We start from the raw sequence: 25,863 nt of genomic DNA on the forward strand, positions 1-25,863 counted from the left end.
TGGTCTAAACCACTGAGCCTCTTGGGCTTGTCGATCGTAAGGTTGGCAGTTTGAATCTGCACAACGGGGTGAGCTCCCATTGCTCTGTCCCAGCTCCTGCCAACCTAGCAGTTCAAAAGCACACCAGTGCAAATAGATAAATAGGTACCACTGTGATGGGAAGGTAAATGGTGTTTCCGTGTGGTCTGGTTTCCGTCATGGTGTTCTGTTGCACCAGAAGTGGTTTAGTCCTGCTGGCCACATGATCCAGAAAGCTGTCTGTGGACAAACGCCGGCTCCCTCGGCCTGAAAAGCAAGATGAGTGCCGCAACCCCATAGTTAAATTTGACTGGACTTAACCACCCAGAGGTCCTTTACCTTTTTACCTTTACCTGCTCCAAACTATGGTCAAACAGTATGTCATGCACACAGGGAGACAACTTGATGTGGGATGTGAAACACATAGCAGTCAAGTACAACATTCCTAGAGTGGACATGCAAGAGGATGCTTGGTCCAGCCTGTAGAAAACTTCCTGTTTCCTCCTGAGCCGGGACAAACTTCCTCTGCATGTGACTAGAAGTGGGCTTGATCTTACCTGCCCAGGCCCAAAAGGGGCAAGGCAGGCAGCACACTGTCTCTTCTCCATCTTGCTTTCGACATGTGAGCAGCAGTGACTGCCTGTCTACCTGCAGTCATTTGGAACTAACTCCCATATGGGATAGTTCCACGTGTATATATTTTGTAACTGAAGTCTGCCTTCAGGGATCCATCTGTGAAGTGAATGGGTGTGAGTAAACTTCTTTTATACTTTTTACACAAGATTGTGTCATGTGTATTCTTTTTAAGAGGGATATAAGGGAATTACCAGGAATCTTATATTGAGAGGCTAAAACTAGCCTGCAACAAGCTAACCGCTGTGAATTTAAAGGGGGAATGTTATAGAACTTGCTAACTGCTTAGAGTTGAAAACATATTTTTAAAATGGCAAAGTTAATGTGACCGTGCTGGTTTTGAACTCAAAATATGATAGACATTTGAAATGTGTTATTGTTTCACTTTTGTCTCCCATGTGAATGGGTATTTCCCCCATCGTATACTTATTTCACTTATTATTGCAAGTTATTTAACACAATTGTGTGTCTACTGTCAATTAATATTGTATTTTTACATTGTTCTGTGGTAAGTTACTATAGGACTACTATTGTATTGGTAACATAGGCCCTTCTCTTTGAAACAGGGCCACTTCCATTTAAAATAGAGCCCTTTCCATTGGAATCTCCTTGAGACATCAGTAGTTGCTATATCACACTTTGCAGTACTGGGATAAACTTTTTCTTAGAGTGTTGAAATTCATACATGTTTTAAACCCTAGATTAAAATCCTTTATATTCATGTTATTACATCACAATGCCTCACAAACAAAACAGCCAACAAGTTGTTATAGAGAAAGTCATCTCACAGGAAGAATGAGAAGAGAAACTGTTGCCTCATTTCCTACCCCAGTGTAAGATTCTTAGGACAATGCCCCAATTCAGGGAGAGGAGGAGAGTCAAACAGAAACATAGTTTTTTTAAAAAAATGCTACTAGCCATCTCAAAAGTAACAGCTTATTAGCTAGGTTTTAGTTGTTTTTATTGTAATGTTATGTTGTGAACGGCTCTGAGATCTATGGTTAAAAGGTGATATACACATTAATAACAATAACAATAACAATAACAATAACAATAATGAATGTCAGTTATGATTTAGTAATTTGATCATATTTGGACCCTGTCATTCTTCCAAGGAGCTCATCCACAGGAGTCTCAATTTTATCTTCTGGGTATCCTTGATTTCTGGGTATCCTTGATTTTCCAGAAGAGTGACAGATAGCAGTTACCAGAGTAAACTGTCACACATGGACAAAACAGCAGCAGACAAACTATGGTGGACTTAACGGCTTAATATGAAAGCAGGAGGAAACAAAATGGAAGAGGGTGGAGGAAGTTGTGTCAGGCCTTCCTCTGCTTGCATAACGTGGCTGACTAGTTGTACTCCAGCATGCAGGAACCATGTGGCTGCAGCCTTGTGTGAGACTTTTAGAAGACATCTGAAGGCAGCCCTGTTTACGGAAGTTTTTAGTGTTTGATGTTTTATTGTATGTTTAATATTTTGTGGCTGTGGACACCCAGCCAGATGGTTGGGGTATAAAATAATAATAATAATAATAATAATAATAATAATAATAATAATAATAATAATAATAATTCCCTGCCCCACACGACCTACACAATATCTGCAGACAGTTTGGGCATGCAGGCACTAATCCTCACTAAGTAAAATGAAAGAGAGCATGCTACTCAGAAGGGAAAGAAAAGAGACATGAAAGCAAAGGTTGTGCAGGTGAGCAGAAGGAAAGCTTAGGAATGTAGCAGGTGAGACTTTTTAAGTACTGTTAACTCGTGACTATTTTTAATATTAATAATAATTGAATTTATATACCGCCTTATACCCAGGGGTCTCAGGGTGCTTCACAGAACAAAATCAAAATATAAAACCACAAAATATATAATCAAAATAAAAACAACAGCCCAACAACTGCCCTCCCCCCAACCCCCCCACTAAATCCTACAGAATTAAATGTATCTATTGCTTTTATATCTCACGTTTTTCTGCAATGAGACCAAGGTGGTGTCCTCCTTCTTCCCCTCATTTATACCCCACAACAGCCCTGTGAGGTAGATTAGGCTGAGAAGCAGTGGCTGGTCCAAGGACACCTAGTGACCATATGAATGCTGGTCTCTCAGATCCTACTCTGATTACACTCGTAATCAGTCCGTCCCCCGAGCTCTCCAGTAGTTCCAATGTGCAGAAGCAGATTATTCCATAGATAATGGAGAGACAGGACAACTGACAGTTATTCCTCAAGGAAAATAACCTGGGATGAGCAGCAGAAGATGTTTCAGATCCCTCTCCTTGTAATCATTTAAGTCCTGGGATCTACTGCTGGCAGCTGAAATGGCCCTTCAGCCATTAGACACAGAATGAGTTTCCTCCGTGAGGGAGATCGCACCCTTCCTTTTGTTTCTGTTGCAATTTAACAATGAATACTATTCTACTAGAGTTAACAATAATCGCTTCGGGCAAACCGCAGGTCTCATGGGGGTGCGGTTGGGGCACGCAAAATATTTTAGAGCGGCTCTGAAATATTTTCTTTTGTGCGCCCAAGCTGCTGTCGTGGGAATAGAAGACAGATAAAAAGGAGGAGCAGGAAGTTCTTCGGTTCTGCCAGTCTCGCTTAATTCTAAAGCAAACCTTTTCTGAAGGCGGTCGGATGGACACCGGACTCCACCGCTCTCGGGGCTGTTATTGAGATTCACCCGAAACCGAAACGGACCTGCCACGGCGCAGCAGGAAATGCGCTGGTTCTCTTGCTAACCATCTTGCACGAACAGCTTGGGCCTTTTCTTGCGAGCTGAGGGATCTAAACTGGCGTATTCGCGTCCCTTACCTCCACACAGAACGGGGAATGATTTCTTCACGTTGCAGTCGAGACGGCTTCAGCGTCCCCCTTCGGATCTGCGCAAGGAGACAGTGTGGTTTGGGGAGCCCGGGAGAGGTAAGGTCTCCCGAGAAGAAGGCTGAACCTCAGGCTACCAGAGATCTCTCTCGGACTCCTTGCTAGTTTAGCACCAAGTAAAAATCGTTTTATTTTTGTTTATTTTTAACAGAAAAAAGCGTGGCCAGCTTCCCTTGCTTTCCGTTTCGGCTAGCGGGATGCTGACGTCCTCGGGGCTCTGCGGGCAGAAGCTGACGACGCCCCGGGACGAAAACACGGCTGGTGAGGCCGGCTTCCAACGGAAAGCTAGACAAGCCCAGCTTGGCAAGCGCCTGCGCAGCTCCTGCTCTCCACACCCACCACCAAAGGAGCCAACTTCTAGGGGCCGAAGTCCTGTTGCGCCCCCATAACATATTTGAGGTGGCGAGGCTCTCCCAAAGTTGATGAGCATTGCCATTCAAATGGCGTGCATGCGCTGCATCTTGTGATCGGTTATGTGGAGCGGGACTTTCCTGCTCTCCCCCCCCCTCCACGTTTAATTCAAGTTGGCACCCCTGCCCCCCACCCCAAGAGAAGATCTCACTCTTATCCGACCCGGGGAAGCGAAAGGGGGGCTGTTGCGCCGCGTCTGCCGCTCGCCTGACAGCAGCAACGTCTCCCTTCCAAGCGCCGCCCTCAACGCGGAAATGCGCGCAGCGGATACGCGCAAGCGAGCTCTCCTGTTCAGGCTGCCCGCTACTCGCAGCCTTGCCCCGATAGGGCCGCTCTCGGCCCGCCTCCCTTCCCTCCCCTTCACCGGCGGAGACCGGTTTGGGCCGAAAAGAAGCCGCCCGCTCCCTCTGCGCCACGCGCGCCTGTTCCCCGGCAGCGCAGCGGGCCGAAAGCGAAGTGGCTTCAGCTGCAGCCCCGTTTAAAACAAACAAAAACGCCGAGCGGCTTCCTGATTGGCTGCACGGTCGGGTCAGATGGTGGTGCGTGTTTTCCACCTAGCAATTTCTTCTTTGACGTTTCGAATGGAAACAGAAGGGGAGGAGAGACAGTGGCTGGAGGAGGAGAAAAGGGGATGGCCGTGGGGTGTGATGATGATGATGATGGGGGGGGGGGGAGAGTGCAGAGCGATCTCCTTCTAAAGCTCTTTTTTTCCTCTTCCTCCTCCCCTTCACTGAAACATGGTGTGGTCCAAACGAACTGGAGGAGGACATCTACAGGGGACGGGAGGGGAGGAACGGAAGGGGAGTAACTTTTTGCGCCTGTGGGGACGCGGGCAACGTGAAACCTCCTTGGCAGAGTGCCAGGGAGCTGAACCTGCTTACATTAGGCTCTGGAGAGAGGAGCTCCCCTCCTCCAGCCACCCTCTCTCTCCGCTCCCCGCCCCCCCCCCTCGCCACACGCTGCTCTTCTCCCCCGGATGCCAGAGCCAGCCCAACCCCCGGGCGCCAAGGAGAATCCGCGTGCGCTCTCCCTTCCAACGGACCCCTCGCAGCTTCGCCCCCGGAGCGACGGGCCCGATGGGCACCCGCGTCAAATGCACCATCCGCTGCGCCAGGCCCAAGAAGCTGCCGCGTCTCCTCAAGCCCCTTCTGGTGAAGCTCATCCGAGATCTCCTGAGGAGCCCGGGCAGGAGAAGGCCGCTCCACCATTCCTTGGTGCTGATCGTGCGGAAGAAGCCATGCCAGCCCGCCGAGCCTGGAACCTCGGCCCGGAACAGGTAAGGGAATGGCGAAGCCCTTTTAGACGCCCGCCCGCCTGCCTCTCTCCCTCCCTCTCTCTCCCTCCCTCCCTCCCTCTCTCTCTCTCTCTGTGTGTGTGTGTGTGTGTTCTATCTATTCTATAGAACTCATTTTCCTAGTGAACAAAAGCCAGGAAAGTTCCATCGGCCAAGTCTCCCCTTCTTCCCCCAAGTGGGGAGCGCACTGTTAGAACTCCTGGAATCTGTTTACCCTGGTTAGCTTTAGAACTGCGGACATCTTTAATTCGAAAGTAACTTCATCATGTCCCTGGTCTGGAGTCCTGAAAGGAGCAGACAGCTCATCCGTAATCGTTCTGTCTTTTGTTGGAGGCTAATTTTACCTTGAAATGCCCCAGAGTATGTATGCATGTGCAGAAAGAGATCTGGAGTATATTTATTTGTGTGCTTTATAAATGAGAGATTCCATGTGTTTTATGTATGGGGGGGGCTCATTTCGGTGAAAGATGAGACTCGCAGGTAAAACAAACGGCAGAAAGGTAGATGAATGGCATATATCTTTGTACATTAGAAGCAGAACAAATAATTAGTCGGCGCATTCAACTGCATAGAAGGCTGCTTAAATGGGGACAAATCATTTTGAGAGAAGAATCTCACAAAAACACCACCAAACATTCATATCGAGAAATCTCCCTAGGGTTGACTAAGGAGTGAAATGAGATTACAGATAATTTGCATAATATTTCAATGCAAAATAAATAGATTACATTAATAAAAAAAATAAAAAATAGGCCTCGAAGATCCGGCCTGCTTCTTTGTTTTCTCTTCCTAGATTAGGTAGGCCTATGCACATTAAAGCAGCACTGCACGTTCTGAAATTCTCGGTGGTTGTGGACCACGACATTTAGTCTCTTGAAATAACCACAATCGTTTATATTCTAGGGGGCTCTTTGTAAATTTAGTACTTATTATTTGGCTGTGAGGGCACAAAACGGAGTTACTGAACTGTGCAAAGCTGAAAGTGTGTATGTTGCAACTGGTGTGTGTGGAGAAATCTTTTCCAAAATCCAGTATCTATCTTAATTACATTTTATAGGTGCTCAGCTAGGAATAGATCTGAAAATGTCAACTCCTGTCACCCCCTCTGTTCAAATTTGTTGCTATTACGTACAATTGCATGTTTGTTTTCCAAAGAGCTCATTATATTGCATGTTGACTTTCACTTTACAAAACTCCTTATTGTACGAAAAATAAAAACTCAATACTGTCCAATGTGGGGGACACTATATAATATTAGAAATGATTTTTTTTAATGGGGCAATATTTATTCCCAATGATATCTGGGCATTAGCTGCGCGAATTAATTTCCTAGAAGAGAGCAAAACGTTATCCTCGCCTGGTGTGTGTGGGCTCCTACGGAGCGTGGCTTCCTTCTGCGAAACAAAGAAACGTGCAATATTTTGAGGTTTATTTCGCTGGAAAGCCGATCTCCGACATTAATTGCCGAAAGCATGAAATTCTGGGATCAAAACAGAAAGGCAAATTGGGAAATGCAGCGGATGAACAGACGCCTTGGAGTCTAATTGACAAGAGTTTAGCACTAACACAGGATATTTTGAAAGGAAACTGTCACAGTTATTTTACACTGATTTTTTTTAATATTACTATTGTACAACTATTTCTAAGTTCAAATATGCACCATAAATATTCCTTGCGCAATAGGAAGATTTATAGATAAGGCAGATGCATTTTACAGTCTCGACCCTCGTTTTTGAAGCTACACTCCTTTTGGGTAGTTTTTCAAGAACTTTTTTGAATTTCGTAAAGTAATGAATTCTCTATTCCACTTTAAATAAACTCTCTCTCTCGTGCTTTCACATTAAAAAAAAATAGTTGTAATCGTTACGATCATTTGCAGAGAATCTCTGGGCAGTTTTTATGGGCCCGAGCCTGCCAAAAGTATATCATGTCGAGCAACACCGTTGGGGCGAGGACAAGGCAAAATTAAGCACTTTGGCCCAGTTTGAATATTAAAAAATAAAAGTAAAAATCAACAGGCACCTCCCACGGACTTCACTGTGCTAAAATTGCAAGCTAAGGAGCAAAGCGAAGAGGGAAATGGTTGAGCTAATAACTTGGAATAGCTGCATTGGTTCGTGGTTGCCTGGTTCGCCTTCTGGCAATTGCCGCTTTAGAACAGCAATGCGGATGGTCTGTCTTCAACCCACACCCCTCTGCAAAATATTTTATTCTAATGGAGAACCGTTATTTTCTCAACTCTGACTAGAATTAGTGGTCACCAAAGCAGCAAGTTTGCGGCACAATCCTACACGCATCTACTCAGAAGTAAGTGGTACTGAATTCATTCCGGTTTTCCTGCGCGGATCATGCTACCAGGCGTTTATTGCACCCTCCCCTCCCCCCGTGCACGCTTATGCTGTACCCTATGCATGCAATCCTATGTGCGGGAGTAAGCGCTGCTGAATGCCATAGGCCTTCCTTCCGATTAAGCACATAGGAGCGCAGTAAGCATTTTAGAGTGCTGCGAGATTCTTCGCTGCAGTAAAGGAATTGGGTTTCCCCGTTGGAATCTACTGGATTCCTGTTACAGTTATGTCTCTTCTCAGAATTCCGACGATGGTAACCTCCTCAGAAAAAAGCTGGAATGCAAACCAGATGCGTTTGCATTCGCTGTAGCTCGGTGCGCTCTGGTCAGACCAGATCTCTACAGATTTAAGCCATCCTTAACGCCGCACCCCCAACTAGGATCTTCGGATCCCGCCTAGTTTGCCCGCCTTACAACGCAATCCTGAGCGACGATCCCAGAGTGTTCAGTGAGAATTACTCCCTCGTAAGCCTGGGTTGGGCCTTTGCAGTCCTGAGAAGTAAGGCTGCAATCTTACTCCCACGTAAATAGAGTTAAAACTGCAGCCTTAGCGCTGCTCACCCAGGAGTAAACCCGCTTTGACTTCAGTAGGACTTACTTCTGAGTAAACATACTTCTGAGCGCAGGACCGGGCTCCACACGCCTGCGTCCCGCAACCATTGAACCAACAGTATAGCTGCTGTTGATGAGCTGGAGCGGCTGGCCCGACGAGCCCTCCTAAGGGTTCCGATCCAAAGTGCGCGCCCAGAGCATCCCGGCACGGAGCGCAAGCGGCGCGTTTGGAGCAAACGCAGTGTCACCCCATTCACTTCTGTAGAGTGCTCTCTGGTGGGGAGGGATCTCGAGGGGGTCTCGTTGCAGGTGGGAGAGAGGGCTGCGCGGCTCCTTTTGCCAGCCTCGGGAATCTGTCGGAATTTCGGGGAGCGGGGCCCAGCATTTGGGGTGTAGGGAGGCGAGGAGCAAGGACGCCGGCGGGTCTGCGCGCAGAAGGAGCCACAGGTAAAAGCAGCCCGCCTGCGCGCATCCTTCTGGTCATTCCTCTCTAAGGCCTGTGAGAGGCGAGGGGCGGCGCGTGGCAGTGGCGTAGCGTGGGTTGTCCGCACCCGGGGCAAGGCAAGTAATTTGCGCCCCCTAACCCGTGGATTTGCGCCCCCTAACCCTAACCCCCATATGTTGCGCCCGGTGCGGCCGGCCCCCCTGCACCCCCCACGCTACGCCACTGGCGCGTGGCCTTGCAGGAGATATTCTGCAGGATCGCGCGCACCCAGGGGACTTAGCAGTCCCCGCCTATCCCAAACCAATCATTCTGTGACACCTGTATGGGGAGATGCGGGGTTGTTTGGGCACGCAGGCAACCGGCCCTGACCCTGATTTTTAAGAGGGTTGCTCCTGTTAGCAGAGGAATTGAAAACAGGAACTTGGAGATTTCAGAAATGAAGTCGTTGCTGAACGAGGTAGGCGAGTGAGCTCCTGATAGAACAAACACCACTATCACATACTGTATGTATATATATTTTTCCCCAAAAAAAGGAAGTTGCGCAATCCTCTCTTGAAAGCAAGATGCCCTCCCTCCTTGCCTTCAGGAGGATCAAAATGGAGCACAGCTCTTATTTTATTAGAATTGTTTTAATATGAAAAATAAAAGCAAGGTTTTCCAGAGTGGGCCTGGAACAAATCTTGGGACAATAAACTATGAAAAGGTAGGAAAGGGTCCCTTCTTGAACGTACAGGGAGTGGATTATAATTAATTAATTTACTTATTTACTCCTAGAATGCATTAAGCTGTTTGTAGCGGTGTGCCTCAGTTTCCCCGTCTGTCAATGGCGAGAGAGGAAGAGGCCGTATTTCAACGGCGCCTGCGTGAGCTTAAGGAGATGGTCAGCGAAGCCGCCTTTGTCTCGGATCCTGCAATCTCCTCACACACTGAAAAGCAAAGGCTGCTGATTTTACTCTCAAGCGAAGGTGGCAGAGAACTCTGTTCTTGTGAAATTCTTCCCTCTCTGGCTCCCTTTCTCCAGAGTAGTCTCGATAAGGTGAATCGCGTTAGCTGTGGGATTCAGAGAAGGAAGATCAGGTGAAATCAAATGAGCCCCCGCCTTGCCACCCAATGAATAGCAAAGAAGAGGGGCGGCCCTAGCCCCTCAAAAGGTGTGGCTGGGAGAGACACCCTCTGAAACGCCGGAGATCTGCTGCCAGTCAGTGTTGGGCAATACTGACCTATATGTTGACTAGTGGCCTGACTCTGTATGAGGCAGTTTCTGCGTTCCCAGGTGTCTGTCCTCTTTAATTTAAAGCGCAATCCAGCACGGATGGGTAGGTCAGTGATCACTGTACCCTGTGCCCTGACTCTTTACACCCTTATTCAAACCGACACCAGCAGGGCGCTGGGCGACTTGGCTGCGAATGAAGGGCATTTTAAACCAGTGCCGTTCACTGCGGAGCGAACGTGGCCTGGATCCGGCTCTCAGAGTCTTTGCGTTCGCTCTGGTCTCAGCAGCCCCACTGATTTCAATAGGGCTCCTTCCTTTGACCGGCGCGCAGACGGCAGATAAACTCTGCCATCGGAGTAGCTTGACTCGCCAGGATCTCTCTATCTCTACAGTCGCTTTAAACACCATTTTTGTAGGCCCGGAAAGCCTAAACACTTGGCACGAGTGTTCTTTGGGTGTTCATCCCATTTAATGATAATGATAATAAATTGATAGCAAGGTGGGTGGGGGGACTCAAAGTCACCGTCTTTCACTCCCCTCCCCTGAAGATAATATTTCTCTCTCTATTACAAATTGCATGCTCTTCCTTAAATTTATATACTGTTTTATAATAAAAAGCTCTCAGAATATTCCACAATTAAAAAGACTTAATGAAATAAAAATATAAAACATCAAATAATCAAACAGCATTTAGAAACCAGGCAGTAAATAAAGAACAGTTTGTTTTAAAACATTTCAACAGAGCCTCCACCGTCTTTAGCGCTCCTGTTGAACTTGACCAGGCTTAACGCGTCTGGGGCTCCTATTCCCCTGGCAATTGACAAGGCGGACCATTCTGAATGAAGGCACTTCGGTTGTCTCACATGGGATGCCAGAAGACTTTTCCTTTCCTCTCTCCAAAACCAAGGCTGTGTAGGGAAGCGCTTGTTTTTGCTTTCGTTTTCTTTTTGCCATTTTAATTTTAAGCTCTCAAACTCATTCGGCTTGAGAGAGGCCTACTGCTTCAACTCAAACCTTTCTCTCCAGGGAGGCCTAGGAGCTAAACTACATATCGCACCGCATCCCGGGAGTGCAGCGCCGCGCTCGTTCCCACAACCCCTTTTTGGAATTCGCTGCCAGGCGGTTGGGATGGCGGTTGGGTTAGAGGAAACGGACTGAGACTGGAAAGGCGCGAATTCGTAGGAGACGGGCCTCTTAGCCATGTTTATCTCAATGGCTCCTTTTAGAGAGTTCAAAGGCTGCCGGGCTGCCAGGGGTTGGGACACGCAAATGGCAAAGGGTGGATCTTCTTCTTCTTTGGCAATCCCTCGTAGACGAGTAAGATTGTCTTCCATGAACACGGTTTTAACATAAAAAAATTCCTTCCAGTAGCACCTTAAAGACCAACTAAGTTAGTTCTTGGTATGAGCTTTCGTGTGCATGCACACTTCTTCAGATACACTGAAACAGAAGTTGCCAGATCCTTCTATATAGTGAGAAGGTGGGGAGGGGTATTACTCAGAAGGGTGGTGGGAATGGGAGATTGGCAGATAGCTGAGATGAGCCTGCTGACGACTCTTAACGACTGCAATAGGTCATCTCAGCTATCTGCCAATCTCCCATTCCCACCACCCTTCTGAGTAATACCCCTCCCCACCTTCTCACTATATAGAAGGATCTGGCAACTTCTGTTTCAGTGTATCTGAAGAAGTGTGCATGCACACGAAAGCTCATACCAAGAACTAACTTAGTTGGTCTTTAAGGTGCTACTGGAAGGAATTTTTTTATTTTGACTATGGCAGACCAACATGGCTACCTATCTGTAACGGTTTTAACAGTGTCCGTAGGTGACTGTGGAGGCCAGTTCTGGATCCACACGTCCTTCCACAGTGGGGACATATTAGTTTCCGCGCGGGAGTTGATCACGGTGTGGATTTGCCAAGCATGCCTTCCTCTTAGCACATTTTCCCCTTCTGTCCTGAATTCGAGTGTCTTCAAAGTCCATGACACCTTTGGTAAAGGCTGTTCTCCAGTTGGAGCCTTGGCAGGCCAGTGTTTCCCAATTGTTGGTGTTTATACTACTTTTTTTAAAAAATTGCCTTGGGACAGTCTTTAAATGTCTTTTGTTGACCACCAGCATTACGCTTTCCATTTTTAAGTTTGGAATAGAGTAGTTGCTTTGGAAGATGATAATCAGGCATCCGAACAACATGACCAGTCCAACGAAGTTGAGGTTGAAGAATCATCGCTTCGACACTGGTGATCTTTGCTTCTTCCAGTACACTGACATTAGTTCTAAAGGGTGACTATCGCTTCCCTGACCTGTTGTTGTTTAGTCGTATCCGACTCTTTGTGACCCCATGGACCACGCCAGGCACTCCTATCGTCCACTGCCTCCCGCAGCATGGTCAAACTCATGTTGGTCTCTTCCAGAACACTGTCCAACCATCCCGTCCTCTGTCGTCCCCTTCTCCTTGTGCCCTCAATCTTTCCCAACATTGGGGTCTTTTCCAGGGAGTCTTCTCATGAGGTGGCCCAAGTCTTGGAGTCTCAGCTTCGGGGTCTATCCTTCCAGTGAGCCTCCCTGACTTATTTGTGGGTTATTCGCTGTTGGAAGCGGATGCCTCTTACTTTAGAGACGCTAAACAGCTCTTCATATATAATTCTTCTTTCATTTGTTGATTGGTTTTTGTTTACTACAACTGCTGACGAAAGTGGGAGTCACCTCGAAATGTTGAAATATGAAATGCACCTCGTGTTCAGTGTGCCAGCTAGCCAGCCAGCCAGCCCTGCCCTTTTCTAAGGCACGCCATTCCGCCCCCTGATCCAGCAATCCTTTTTGCCTTCCCTCGCCCGCCCTTAAAGAAGCGGAAGGCATTCCGTGGCCAATGAGTGTGCGCTTTCTTCCTCGGTGTAGATTCTGCTTGAGGGTCCCCCTACAGTCAAAATATTATTTGATTGTTTGTAGCTGTACAAACTTTTGGGTCCCCCCAAGCTTGTTGCTTCCTCTGTCGTGTGTTTGGATGGTGCCCTTTTGGCTAGCGCTGGGAGAACTTGCCTGTTCTTCGTATGCAGGTATGGGCGTAGCCTGGCTTTATGTTGGGGTAGGTGGAGCAGACCCCTTCATGGATCAATGCCTTGTCGTGGCGAAGGGGCTTGAATAACTTAGAGAAGCTATGAGCTCTGCTGTGCAGGGACACCCAAGACGGACAGGTCAAAGCCGAAAGTTTAGACTAAATGTGATCCACCTGGAGAAGGAACTGACAAACCACTCCAGTATTTTGCCAAGAAAACTCCATGGGCATAAAAAAGGAGAAGCTTTGAGAAAAAAGTGAGAGTTTCCAAGGCATGCTCTGGTTCATGGGGTCACGGGGAGTCGAACACGACTAAGACGACTAAACAACAACAACAACAGGTGGAGCAGAACCTCAGTTAAGTATTTTTATTGATTTGCTTGATTTACTTGCACCCCTCGGCTACGCCAAGTATGTTGGGTGATAAAGATCATCATATTCTGCCCACTTCCTCTGGCGAGCTGAAGAGACCTTTCAGGCCTCTCTCATTGGCAGATGAGCGTTTCAGATGCCTTAGGAAATTCCCCAGTAACTGCCGCTGCTTGAGGGTCCCGTCTCAGCTTTAACCATAGAAACCAATAAAATATTTGAGGGGGCCGGCCCACCCCTCTTGTTAATGGGCATTCCCATTCAAATAGTTTCCTTGTGCCATGTGATTGATTATGTGGGGCGCTGTTTACCCGCCCCCCAATATTTTATTGAAGTTGGCACCCCTGGCTATAACTCTGCATTAGTGTGGGGTGTGGGGGTGTGGCTGGGGGGTTGCGAGCGAGGGGGGTACTTTTTTCTTTTTTCTTACTGTTGAAGCGCCCGTCTTAAGAACCAAGGTGAAGCGGTTTCAGAAAAGGCAATTGAGAGGTGTCATGGGAGAAGTTTTATGGAGTTCAACGTGGCATGGAAAAAGGGAAAAGGGGAAGGTTTTTTCCCCCTCCCTCTCTTCTTGACACCAGAGCTCGTGGACATGCAATGAAGCTGAATTTTGGGCGTTTCGGGGTGCATACAGCGCGCGGTCCGACTAGGGAACTGGCTCCCGCAGGAGGGCGTGAGATCGCCACCAACTTGAATGGCTTTCAAAGACGATTGGGCAAGCCTAGGTAGGAGAGAGCGATGGGTGGCTAGCTGCCACGATGGCTCGGCTCTGCCTCCCTCGTCAGAGGCAGCAAAGCTTCAGAAGACCAGTTGTCGGAAAACACAGGAGGGGAGAGAGCTCTGGTGCTCAAAACCTGCTTGAGGGTGTCTCATTGGCTGGTCAATGGCCGGGGTGGGACATTGGTCTGATCTAGCCGGCTCTTATGGCGTGTGTGTGTGTGTGTGTGTTTGTAAGCTACAAGTACTGTGGTACCTCAGGTTAAGAACTTAATTCGTTCTGGAGGTCCATTCTTAACCTGAGATACCACTTTAGCTAATGGGGCCTCCCGCTGCCGCCGCGCGATTTCTGTTCTCATCCTGAAGCAAAGTTCTTAACCCTGGGTACTATTTTCTAGGTTAGCGGAGTCTGTAACTTAAAGCGTCTGTAACCTGAAGCGTCTGTAACCCAAGCTACCACTGTATCCCTTGGATAACCCAAGCCACAGGTCCAATGGCATGGGCGTAGCCAGGATTTATTTTAAGGGGGCAGGCTTTATGTTGGGAGGGGGGGCAGAACCGAGTTATCTGCGATGCAATCGGTCAACGAGTTAAGTATTTTTATTTACTTACTTGATTTGGGGGAGGCGGGCAGCTTCCCCCTGCACCCCTGGTTATGCCCAAGACCTGTGATCCGCCTGCCAATGGATGTGACCCTCCTCGTCCTCGTCTCCCCTCATCCTACTCTCCACGTGGAGCCCCTGCAAAGTCCTGAAAGATTCCGCCTTCGAGACTGCAGCAGGAGGGTGGGAGCTGTCCGGACGCCGAAGGCGAGCACGATTTCGAAAGGTATTTTCTACTCTTAATATAGGCCTACTTGGAAAAAAGCTGCAGGATCCTTCTGTCACAACAACACAGTTCTCTTGCAGACACACCATTGTGGGACAAACCAAGTTTGGGAATTACTGATTTAAGAGTATTAACAAAACGCATGAACGCCATATTAGCCCGAAAGCGAACTCTAGATTCTTTTCCAGAAGATCTTTGCTGCTGGTGGCAACGTATTTCTAATGCAACCTTTTGAGTAAAGAATGCTAAATTAACGAGGACAAATCATATTTTTTTTGCTGTTGGCTAAGGACTTTGCAAGTTTACTTTGGGTGTGCATTCAGAACCCGCACCAAATATGTGTGGCAGAGTAGACAATTCATTTTACTTCGGGACAGTTTTGAGAAACTGCATGGTTTATAATTCATCACCTCCCTGCTCTTTCACCCTCGCCCAATTCCCAGAAATGTTCGCAAAGGAAAAATATTAATACGTAGGAGCTTCTCAGAGGTTAAAAAGTGTGATTTCTTCTATCACGCTTGAAATTTGCGTGTGAATTCACAGAACCAGAGAATTGTAAGGTTGGAAAGGACTCTGAGGGTCATATAACCCAACTATCTGAAATGCAGACGGCCGTCCAACCTCTGTTTAAAAACAATCCGATGAAGGAGAGTCCGCCACCTTCGGAGGAAGTCCGTTCCGCTGGCCAACAGCTCTTACTGTCGAAAGGTTCTTCCAGATGTTTAGGTAGAATTGTTGTTGTTGTTTAGTCGTTTAGTCGTGTCCGACTCTTCGTGACCCCATGGACCAGAGCATACCAGGCACTCCTGTCTTCCACTGCCTCCAGCAGTTTAGTCAAACTCATGCTGGTAGCTTCAAGAACACTGTCCAACCCTCTCGTCCTCTGTCCTCCCCTTCTCCTTGTGCCCTCAATCTTTCCCAACATTAGGGTCTTTTCCAGGGAGTCTTCTCTTCTCACGAGGTGGCCAAAATCTTGGAGCCTCAGCTTCAGGATCTGTCCTTCCAGTGAGCACTCAGGGCTGATTTCCTTCAGAATGGATAGGTTTGATCTTCCTGCAGTCCAGGGGACTCTCAAGAGTCTCCTCCAGCACCATAATTCAAAAGCATCAATTCTTCGTGGATCAGCCTTTTTTATGGTCCAGCTCTCACTTCCATACATCACTACTGGGAAAACCATAGCTTTAACTATACGGACCTTTGTTGGCAAGGTGATGTCTCTGCTTTTTAAGATGCTGGCTAGGTTTGTCATTGCTTTTCTCCCAAGAAGCAGGCGTCTTTTTAATTTCGTGACTGCTGACACCAAATTAAAATTAGGTAGAATTACCTTTCTTGTAATTTGAATCCATTGCTACCCACCTGAGCATCCGAAAACAAACTTTCTCCATCATCCACGATCTGTCAGCCCTTCAGGTATTTGGAGATGGTTATCATATCACCCCTCAAAACGCTTCGAGGTGTGTTATGGAAAGCAATCCAAAATTTGGGATTAAATAAGTAAACACAAACAAAACTTTGGAATCCCCCCTCCAGCCTAAAGCTAAAGAACGAAAAAGTCAGGCAATCAGATTTATTTTAGCAAAAATGCAAAAGGCTATTGAGGTACATTTCACCCTAATCGGTCTCTCGCACACGGGACCACATGTTGGGCGACGAAATCTTGTCTCATCTCTTGGGCTCCTGAAGCAAAGCCTGTGCTGCCTTGGTCTGTCCCCGTTCGCCAGCAAATGCCTCGGCTTTCCCTCTGCTCTTCAAGAAAGGAGCTCCAGCGAGTCCACCCTGCTCAGTGAAGTCACAGCGCGATTTTATACACCTCTACTCAGAACTAAGCTCCACTGTGTTCAATGGGACTTACTCCCAGGTAAGTGCGTACAGCATTCAGCCTAAGGAAGTTGCTTTGAAATCACTCAGTGTGTGGAGAAGCCTGGAGATGCATTTACCACAAGGAAGCCTTGGAGAGACATTAAAATTAAGAGAGAAAACTAGGGAAAGCCGCTGAGAACTTGGGGACTTCTGATTCATTTTGTGGACCCTAATAATGGAGCTCTCTAGCAGTCGTCCTTGGTCTTTGCCCCATTTTATCCGCAAAAAACCCCCTGCGGGGTAGGCTAGGGTGAAAAGCAGCGGTCAAGTGGTACACACAAATACTGTACACATTAGTAGCAGTAGTCATTATATCCTGCCGTTCTCCGAAGCTGGGATTCAACGTGGTTTCGTGGAGTGGCTTCTTTTCCTCAACCTAGAAGCTCTCCACGCCCCCAGCCGTCAAGGAAAGGAGGGAGGAAAGCAAATGGGGGCGCAGTGTGGAAAGAGTAGTGGGAGATTTAGAGAGAGGGGATAGGCACGCTCGTGGAGAGAGAGAAAAAACAGTCCCGTTGAGCTCCATGGAAACCTGAGCGGCCGCCACCTGTGCGCATCAGGGCTTGGGTCCTGGGACACTGTTGCAGGCTGAAGTCTCCAGGATGAGGGACGGCGCCCTTCCAGATTTGTCTGGACTCATCCAGCATGACCAAGGGACTGGAGAGGGGGGCGGTACACCTTCAGGGTCAAAGGCTGCCCATCCTCGGCCTGCTAAGCAAGTTTACTTCGGAGTAAATATCGCCGAGTTCAGTTCAGGCGCCTTCCTATGGCTCTTAGGCTGTTGCCTTGCGTCTGGTTGATTGGAAAGCGAATCTCGCTGCCTGCTTCCGTGAGATTTCCTCCGACATCATCGCGCATAGAACTATAGCCATGCATATAGGATGTTCTGGACATTGATCTGTCTTTTTCTGAGGTTCTCAGTTCTATGCATGGTGCTATTATTATTTAGATTTATAGTCCAGCCCTTCACCCAGAACTCCCCCAGGGTGGTAAACCACAATCCTTTAGAACAGAAGAAATCATTTTAACATAAAATCCTTATAAGGGGGGCGGGAGAAAAACTGACGGCAAAAGAATATGGCTCTTTATATCAGCTGCATAACCTGTACATGATCTGAGAGTAAGCCTCATTGAACTTGCTTCTGCGCAAGCAAGCAAGCATGAAGATTTAGACCGCTGCTTCATATTGAGGGAGCTCTCCGGGGCAAGGACTCCCAGTTCTAAGACTTGGGTCCAAGTGCATGAGACTATAAGGTGTCTTGTGTCTAAAATGGCTTTGCTTTACCAATGAGCGGCTAGAAGCAGGCTCAACACTTCTGGGGGGAGGAAGAGGAAGGGAGTAGGGGAGAATCTGACTTCCATTCATAACTTGATCCCCACCCCTTTCATATCTATCTATCTATCATCTATCTATCTATCTATCTATCTATCTATCTATCTATCATCTATAATCTACCTACATTGTGCAAATCTTTTTTAAAATTATATTTTATTACATTTTCAAAAGTTTAACATATGATCCTCTTGTTAGCTCAGTTGGTTAAAGCGCGGTGCTGATGACGTCAAGTTTGCAGGTTCCATCCCCGTATGGGACAGCTGCATATTCCACCCTTTCAGAGGGTTGGACTAGATGATCCTCAGGGTCCCTTCCTGCTCCACAAATCTATGATTCTATGATATACACTCCAATACATAATAATTTTTCTTTCTCTTTCGTGGACTACCCACCCCGTTTCCCGTGGTGTTTCTTTTCTATCTTTTATAGCATGACAGCAATACTTTAATCTCTAATTCCTTCTGCTGCTCATAGTTCAAATCCTACTCGCGAGTCCATCCATGCAGCCATTCTGCAGTTTCTTTACGGTCTGGAAGGGTTGCAGAAGGAGTGAGATGCCCTGTTCAGGGAGAATTAGGTATTTGCAAGTGAAAGGGCTCTGGGCAGAGAATGAATCGAGACTTCTCTTTTACCCACCGGAAAGGCCACGTGCGCTTTTCGAGCTGATCTCATCTAAGTCAACCCATATCCACAAAGCATTTCCCCCTCGCCCCAATGCATCTAGGCATCTAGAGACAGCAATCTAGGCGCGGCAATGCAAGGAGACTTTTACAAAGGCTTGCCACTACAGCTTGCCACTATAGTAAATCTAACCGTCCGAACGCTCATGTAACGTGTGTTAACATTTAAGCTCAGGCGAGACGACCCAGTAACTCTCTCTACAAAAAAACAGCTTGGCAATGCCGCCGGTCTCCCCCTTCCGCCCTCGAGCAGAGCTCTGCAGGCTTTGTGCGGGCCAAGCAGGGCCAAGAGCCACGCCCCCCTCTCGCTGAAAGTGCGCCTGTCATTTGCTGTCCGGGGCGGGGCGGGGCGGGCGCTGGCATTAAGTTCCTGCACCCAATTGGATCAGCAGTGCGCGCACGGCAGCCGCGCGCGATCGAGGTGGGACCGCATCGCGTCGGCCTGCCTCGTGGACACGCGTGGCGCACTCGGAATGGGGACGCAGCAAGCCAACGCGCTCACGCGCGCGGCCGCCGAAGGGAATTTGGCACAAGCGCGCAGGCTGCTGGACGCGGGAGCGGACCCCAATGGCCTGAACTGCTTCGGCAGGAGTCCGATCCAGGTAGTGGTCAGGGCGGAACGGGCTGCCTGTTTGACAATGAAAGGGAAAAAAGTGCTCAAACCGCAGCTTTCCGTCCTAAGTGCGGGCACGCATCTGGCGCGCAAAGCGCGCTTGGAAACATTGCAATGGAACCCCGGGGGATGGGTCGGTAATAGGAGAGCGAGAGAAGGGGGGAGAGAGAGAGAGAGAGAATCTGCGATCTTACCTCTGCTGCTGTCAAGAAAGATTTTGGAGAACAGGACAAATAAACTTTCTTTGTCGTTGTCAAGGGGACAGATTTAGGAAATTGCCCATAAAAGGATTTCTCTTCTCTTTCGCACCATTTTTCTCCGTCTGCAAAAGGGTTTGCACACGCGCCCGCCCGCACACTCCTATAACGTTTCTGAGTAGCCTAGCTCTGCTAAGCACCTTCTGAAATATATTTCCGCTTCAAGGGATTCCTCCCTTTTCAAAGTTATATATCTGCTTTCGTTTCTGACGAGAGATATCCCCTCCTCCTCAACGAATCCCCATATTAAATAGCAATTATCATCTTCTCTTAAGGAGTCGTTTAGGACGTGCGCTTTCTCTAACTTACATTGGTCTTCAGCACGTGGCTTTCCGGGGAGGGCACGTACCCAGGAAATAAATAGAATTTCTTAACTGCTGGCGTGAATGGAGCGTCAAACTCCGGTCGCAAACGTGAGGCGATCGCGCCTTTGATCAATTCGGGTTGCCTCGCAGCCGTCCCGACGGACCTCCATTTTAATCTGCATTATTCTACATCTCAGCAAAATGCTCTTGCCCACCTCCCAAAATGGCTGGCTTCTCTGTGGATGGCGACTGTTAGAAACACCCAGGAATTTGTGTGAAACCTATCTTTTTGCAAAGCTGATTTCTGTATTAATTTGTTGGAGGAGGAACAGAAAACTTTTGCAAAAATAAAATTAAAGGGTGGGGAGCCTCTGAGGCGCAAGACTGCCCGCGAGGTTTAAGCACTGGAGGAAAGTATATATTATATTTCCTTTATAATAATAATCAGAAACCGGAAATGCTCCTAAAAAACATTATAACCAGAAAGGGGAAGGGGGTGTCTAGCTCTCGATCAACGCTTTGCGCAGAAGATCTGATTCCTAGGCTGCAATCCTGTGCGCACTTAGCTGGAAGTAGGACCCTACTAAATTCGGTAGCACTTGCTTCTGAGTAGACATGGATAGGCATGCGCTATGAATGATCTTTTTCTCGATTTTTTTTTTTGTTTTTGTTTTTTAAAAGGACACCTTTAACAACGCGAGTCCGTAGCTGGGAGTCAGCCCTATTGAATTTAATGGTACTTACTCGTGAGTAGGACAGTGCAGGTCAAATTATATGGAACTCAAGTATTTCTGAGAAGATATGGCTAGGCTTGGGCAGGGCTATAAATTATTTTCCGATTTTTATTTTCATTTTTGCTCCTAACCGTTCTTGGAATTATATAGCTACCGGCGTTGCCGAATGTATCCCACAACTGTTTCCGTCTTTCAAATCTGATAAAAGTTCGACCATATAGTCCCATCAGCATGTGTCTCAGTGTGGAGAAAGAGTGTCCCTCGGTGGTACTGCACAATATTTGCGTGGCGGGGTTGACTGTCCTGGAGAAATCGCTGGCTCAAACCCTGGACTCCAAATACACTGCGATCTGCTCACAGTACATTGGTACCTCGGGTTACATACGCTTCAGGTTACAGACTCCGCTAACCCAGAAATAGTGCTTCAGGTTAAGAACTTTGCTTCAGGATGAGAACAGAAATCGCGCGGCGGCAGCGGGAGGCCCCATTAGCTAAAGTGGTGCTTCAGGTTAAGAACAGTTTCAGGTTAAGTACGGACCTCCGGAACGAATTAAGTACTTAACCCGAGGTACCACTGTATAAAAAACCTGACAGTGGACCAAAGTTGTTGAGCTTTTGTTAGGAAGCCCAAGTTCCCCCCCTATTTTTATTGGGGGGGGGAGATCACTGAGGGGCCAAAGATCTACCAGGATCTACCGGTCGATCACGATCATGCCAGGTCAGTGTAAAGAAAGGGTTTGCTAGATGGACCAGAGGTTTGACGGAGGATGGACCAGCGCTTAGGCGCGTTCCCAGCAGTGAGTAAGACCAGCCCCCTCCGTTTCCTTCTCAAAACAGCGAGCCTTGCAAGGCAAACTGCTCCCCCGCTCCTCATCACAATCCATCTGAATTCAATTGTGGTTTTCAGTTCGATTCCTTTGCGGAGGAGGGTGTAAAACGGAGGCTTGACATCAATAAATCTACTCAATAAATCTACTCAATCTAACGTTGAGATTCTCGCGTTAATAAAGTCCCACTAACTGAAACCACTCCTAAGTCAATTATTTCGTATTATAACTTTTTTTAAAAAATGTGTTACTTATTTAGAGGTACGGGGAAAGGGTCGGCAGGAGCTGTTCTACCGCTGAGCGATCTTAAGCCTCCTCGACTCCGACGGCAGTCGAATCGCCCATTGAGGTTTCCCCGATTGACACAACGGAGAGACAGCGGTGGATGGATGTTGTTTCTTGATTTCAGTTTGATTATCCAGTTAGTACAAGTGATATACCAAAATCACTACCGTAAGAGACACGCGGTGCTTTCAGAATTATCAAATGGAACTGGGCAATTGTTCTTTTTGACAGTGCTCAAGGGCAGGATCCCTCTAAGGTTGCGCTAAGGTTATCCTGAGCCGTAGCTGTCAACTTCCCCCCTTTTTAAAGGGAAATTCCCTTATTCCGAATAGGATTCCTCGCAAGAAAAGGGAAAAGTTGACAGCTATGTCCTGAGCCTGTCCACTTAGAAGTAAGACTCGCTAGGTCTCCATTCCCTCGTCCCCGAAATACCTATGCCAAAAGATTCAGGTAGGTAGCCGTGTTGGTCTGACGCAGTAGAATATATATATTTTAAATATTCTAAAATGTCAACAGTTCTACCACACCTATCAGCCAATCACCCATTCCCACCACCCTTCTGAGTAATACCCCTCCCCACCCTCTCACTATATATATTAAGGTCTGGTGACTTCTGTTTCAGTGTATCTGAAGAAGTGTGCATGCACACGAAAGCTCATACCAAGAACTAACTTAGTTGGTCTTTAAGGTGCTACTGGACAATTAAAAAATAAATAAATAAATTCTACGCCAAAAGATTAGTGAAATTTAAGGTTGCAATCCTGCCCTTACAGACCTGGGAAGAAGTCCCACTGAATTTAATAGGATTCTGAGTAGAGCTGGTTAAGATTCTGCGGTAAATCTCATTGAACTAGTATGCACTTGCCTGGGAGTAAACACCTTTCTGCTTAATGAGGCTTATTTGGAGAGTGGTTTTCTATTATTATTATTATTATTATTATTATTATTATTATTATTATTATTATTCCGCTCTTCATCCGTAGCTCTCAGGGCAGTTCACAACATAAAATTACAATATTAAAAACCACAAAGTACAGAATAAAAATAAGAACAGAAGAAAACCGACAATCCCCACTCCCACAATTTACATTTACACCCCGACTTTCCTCAAAGGACCTCAAGGGTGAAGTACATCTCCTCCCTGTGAGGTAAGTTAGGTTGAGAGGGAGTGACTGGCCAAAGGTCCCCCAGTGACCTTCATATATATATATATATATATATATATATATATATATATGTGTGTGTGTGTGTGTGTGTGTGTATGTGTTCTATCGTGACCCAAGATAATCATTTAATAAAATCACACACACACACTCTGTGTATATATATATATATGTGTGTGTGTGTACATATATAAATATATATATAAATAAATATAATATATATTTATATTTTATACATATACATAAATACATATATAAAAACATATATATATAATACGTTTTTATTAAATGGTTTTCTTGGGCCACAATAGAACATACAGAGTCTTTGTTTTCAGGGACTGATTCAAACAAATCAGTCATATTCATAGTGAGACATTCCTGTTACAGGCAATATGGGCTTGAGGGAAAAGAGAAGAGGGGAGGAAAGGGGAAGGAATTAAAATTTCATTCCTGTACATAGTATATCAGGAAAGCTTTTGTGTCAGCATCACATAAACGCTCACTTTATTTATGGCTGGCTGGGGCGGCGGCGGGGAAACAAGAGGTCCCACGCGTGGTTGGTTTGCCGTGTGCTTTGTTTGGTGTAGGGGTTGCCTTAATGGGGATTTAAGGCCTCGTTTCCCGGATCCTGGCCTAGCACCCTAACCACTACACCACACTACCTCTCTTGCACTGTAGCATTGCACTGTCAATCTGCATCCAACCCCAAGGGCTGAATTATTATTTCACTCTCTCTGTGGCGCTGGGTGAGTTCCCTTCCACCTCTTCAGTCCTATATTATTATTATCTCCTGCTATTATTTTGATGCCAAGTCTGGATCCATCCCTTAAGGAGATGAACCCGGAGTAGCTTACAGCAGCCCCTCGGTCGTGGGGGTGCTGTTGTTTTTTTAGTCGTTTAGTCGTGTCCGACTCTTCGTTTAACCCATGGACCAGAGCATGCCAGGCACTCCTGTCTTCCACTGCCTCCCGCAGTTTGGTCAAACTCATGCTGGTAGCTTCGAGAACACTGTCCAACCATCTCGTCCTCTGTCGTCCCCTTCTCCTTGTGCCCTCCATCTTTCCCAACATCAGGGTCTTTTCCAGGGAGTCTTCTCTTCTCATGAGGTGGGCCAAAGTACTGGAGCCTCAGCTTCAGGATCTGTCCTTCCAGTGAGCACTCAGGGCTGATTTCCTTCAGAATGGATAGGTTTGATCTTCTTGCAGTCCACGGGACTCTCAAGAGTCTCCTCCAGCACCATAATTCAAAAGCATCAATTCTTCGTGGATCAGCCTTCTTTATAGTCCAGCTCTCACTTCCATACATCGCTACTGGGAAAACCATAGCTTTAACTATACGGACCTTTGTTGGCAAGGTGATGTCTCTGCTTTTTAAGATGCTGTCTAGGTTTGTTATTGCTTTTCTCCCAAGAAGTAGGCGTCTTTTAATTTCATGGCTGCTGTCACCATCTGCAGTGATCATGGAGCCCAAGAAAGTAAACTCTCACTGCCTCCATTTCTTCCCCTTCCCGGTCGTGTGGGTACCTCCGCTTTAATTCAGAACACCGAAAATGGAATACGTAGAATCGGACCACGCAGCTAGTGGCAATCCTAGGCGGAGCGCGGCGCTGGCGCCTGACTGACGACGCATCTTTTCTCCTTTGCCTTCCAGGTCATGAGGATGGGGGACCCGCGCGTGGCCGAGCTGCTGCTTCGATGGGGAGCGGATCCCAACCTGCCCGATCCCTCCACCGGCTCCTGCCCCGCGCACGACGCGGCCCGGGAAGGCTTCCTGGACACGCTGCGCGTGCTGCGCTCAGGCGGAGCGCGACTCGACCTGCCCGACCGCAGAGGGCGCCTCCCGGTCGACGTGGCTGAAGAGAATGGGCACCGCCACGTCGTGCGTTATCTGGCCCGGCTGGCGATCGGGGAATCCTGGAGATAATCCAGCAACGATCTAACGCTATGGTCAATGCTGCTTATGCTTATGGTAGCACTTCTCCCTTGCATTATTTTGCATGGGTCTTCTTTGTCAAAAAATAAAGCTTTTTTGCAGTAAGTTGCCTCTTCCTTCCTTCCTTCCTTCCTTCCTTCCTTCCTTCCTTCCTTCCTTCCTTCCTTCCTTCCTTCCTTCCTTCCTTCCTTCCTTCCTTCCTTCCTTCCTCAGCAACAGCCGGAGGGTCTACTGTTCCCAATGCTTGTTTCAGAGCAAGACACACATGTAGAGAGGATCCCCCCCCCCCCCCAAACGCTGCAAAATATATTTTCGGGGAAAATATCAGGCTCACGCTGTTCATTTGCTCTCCTTTGTGCCTGCAGTTGCGATATAAGGCACACACACAAAAATGAGTTCCAGTTAAGGGGCAGGAAAACGGAGGAGTTTATAATACTTAAAATAACTCAGTTGGAATATGACGTTTGTTCTCCACACCAAGCCTGACGCGGATTTGAATTGCAGAAAGTAGAGTTTGTAAAATTGCAACCGCATAAGCATTCAGGGGCGAGCAAACTCCTATTGGCAGTCGAAGCGAAGGGCCTTACTTGTGAGTAGACATGTATAGGATCCAGCAATGCAAAACACGCTTATCTGGGAATAAGCATCTTAGTAGGATGAGGATCTCATCTTAATGAGGATCTCATTGTCTGGCCTTCCAAGGTCCAGATCATGATTAAACGGAGAGGAAATCGAGGCGGTGGGGAATTCGACTCGAATTCCCTGGTGGGAGCATCTCCTTGTGGATTTCCTCTACAAATTTATCTGTGGACGGCTTAGAGAGCTCTTTGCACAAGCGGTTTAGAAATCATCTTAAGGACGTAAATAAAATTAGACAGGATTTATTTAGAATACAGTATAGTTTCTCCCAGAAAGCCTTTCTTTAGGAGGCACCGCTGACCACGAGTAGAGTGATACATATTTAACACGTGTCGCTCTCCCCTCTCTACTCGCATGGGCCGAAGGCTGCTAACTGTGCTAACCGTAGTCAAAATAGAGGCCACATACAAAACTATGCGCACTTAAAATTTCTATTGAAATAAATGGTTTCAACGCGCATTTCTGAA

The 25,863-nt window shown here is 47.2% G+C and overlaps 1 protein-coding gene across 2 annotated transcripts; it reads left to right on the top strand.

Moving 5' to 3' along the window:
- The first annotated feature begins 4,834 nt into the window (after nt 1-4,834).
- LOC309522051 (cyclin-dependent kinase 4 inhibitor B-like) lies at nt 4,835-25,863 on the top strand. Of its 2 annotated transcripts, none has more exons than XM_082205263.1 (2): nt 4,835-5,226; nt 24,476-25,863. In XM_082205263.1, the coding sequence occupies exons 1-2, from the start codon at nt 4,927-4,929 to the stop codon at nt 24,746-24,748; spliced, it is 573 nt and encodes a 190-aa protein (XP_082061389.1). In that variant the 5' UTR covers nt 4,835-4,926; the 3' UTR covers nt 24,749-25,863. The 2 variants fall into 2 exon arrangements, with proteins under 2 accessions (XP_082061389.1, XP_082061390.1); XM_082205264.1 differs by lacking the exon at nt 4,835-5,226 and adding an exon at nt 19,045-19,243.

Source organism: Podarcis vaucheri (assembly GCF_965113315.1).
Source record: "Podarcis vaucheri genome assembly, chromosome: 17".
Lineage (NCBI taxonomy): Eukaryota > Metazoa > Chordata > Lepidosauria > Squamata > Lacertidae > Podarcis > Podarcis vaucheri.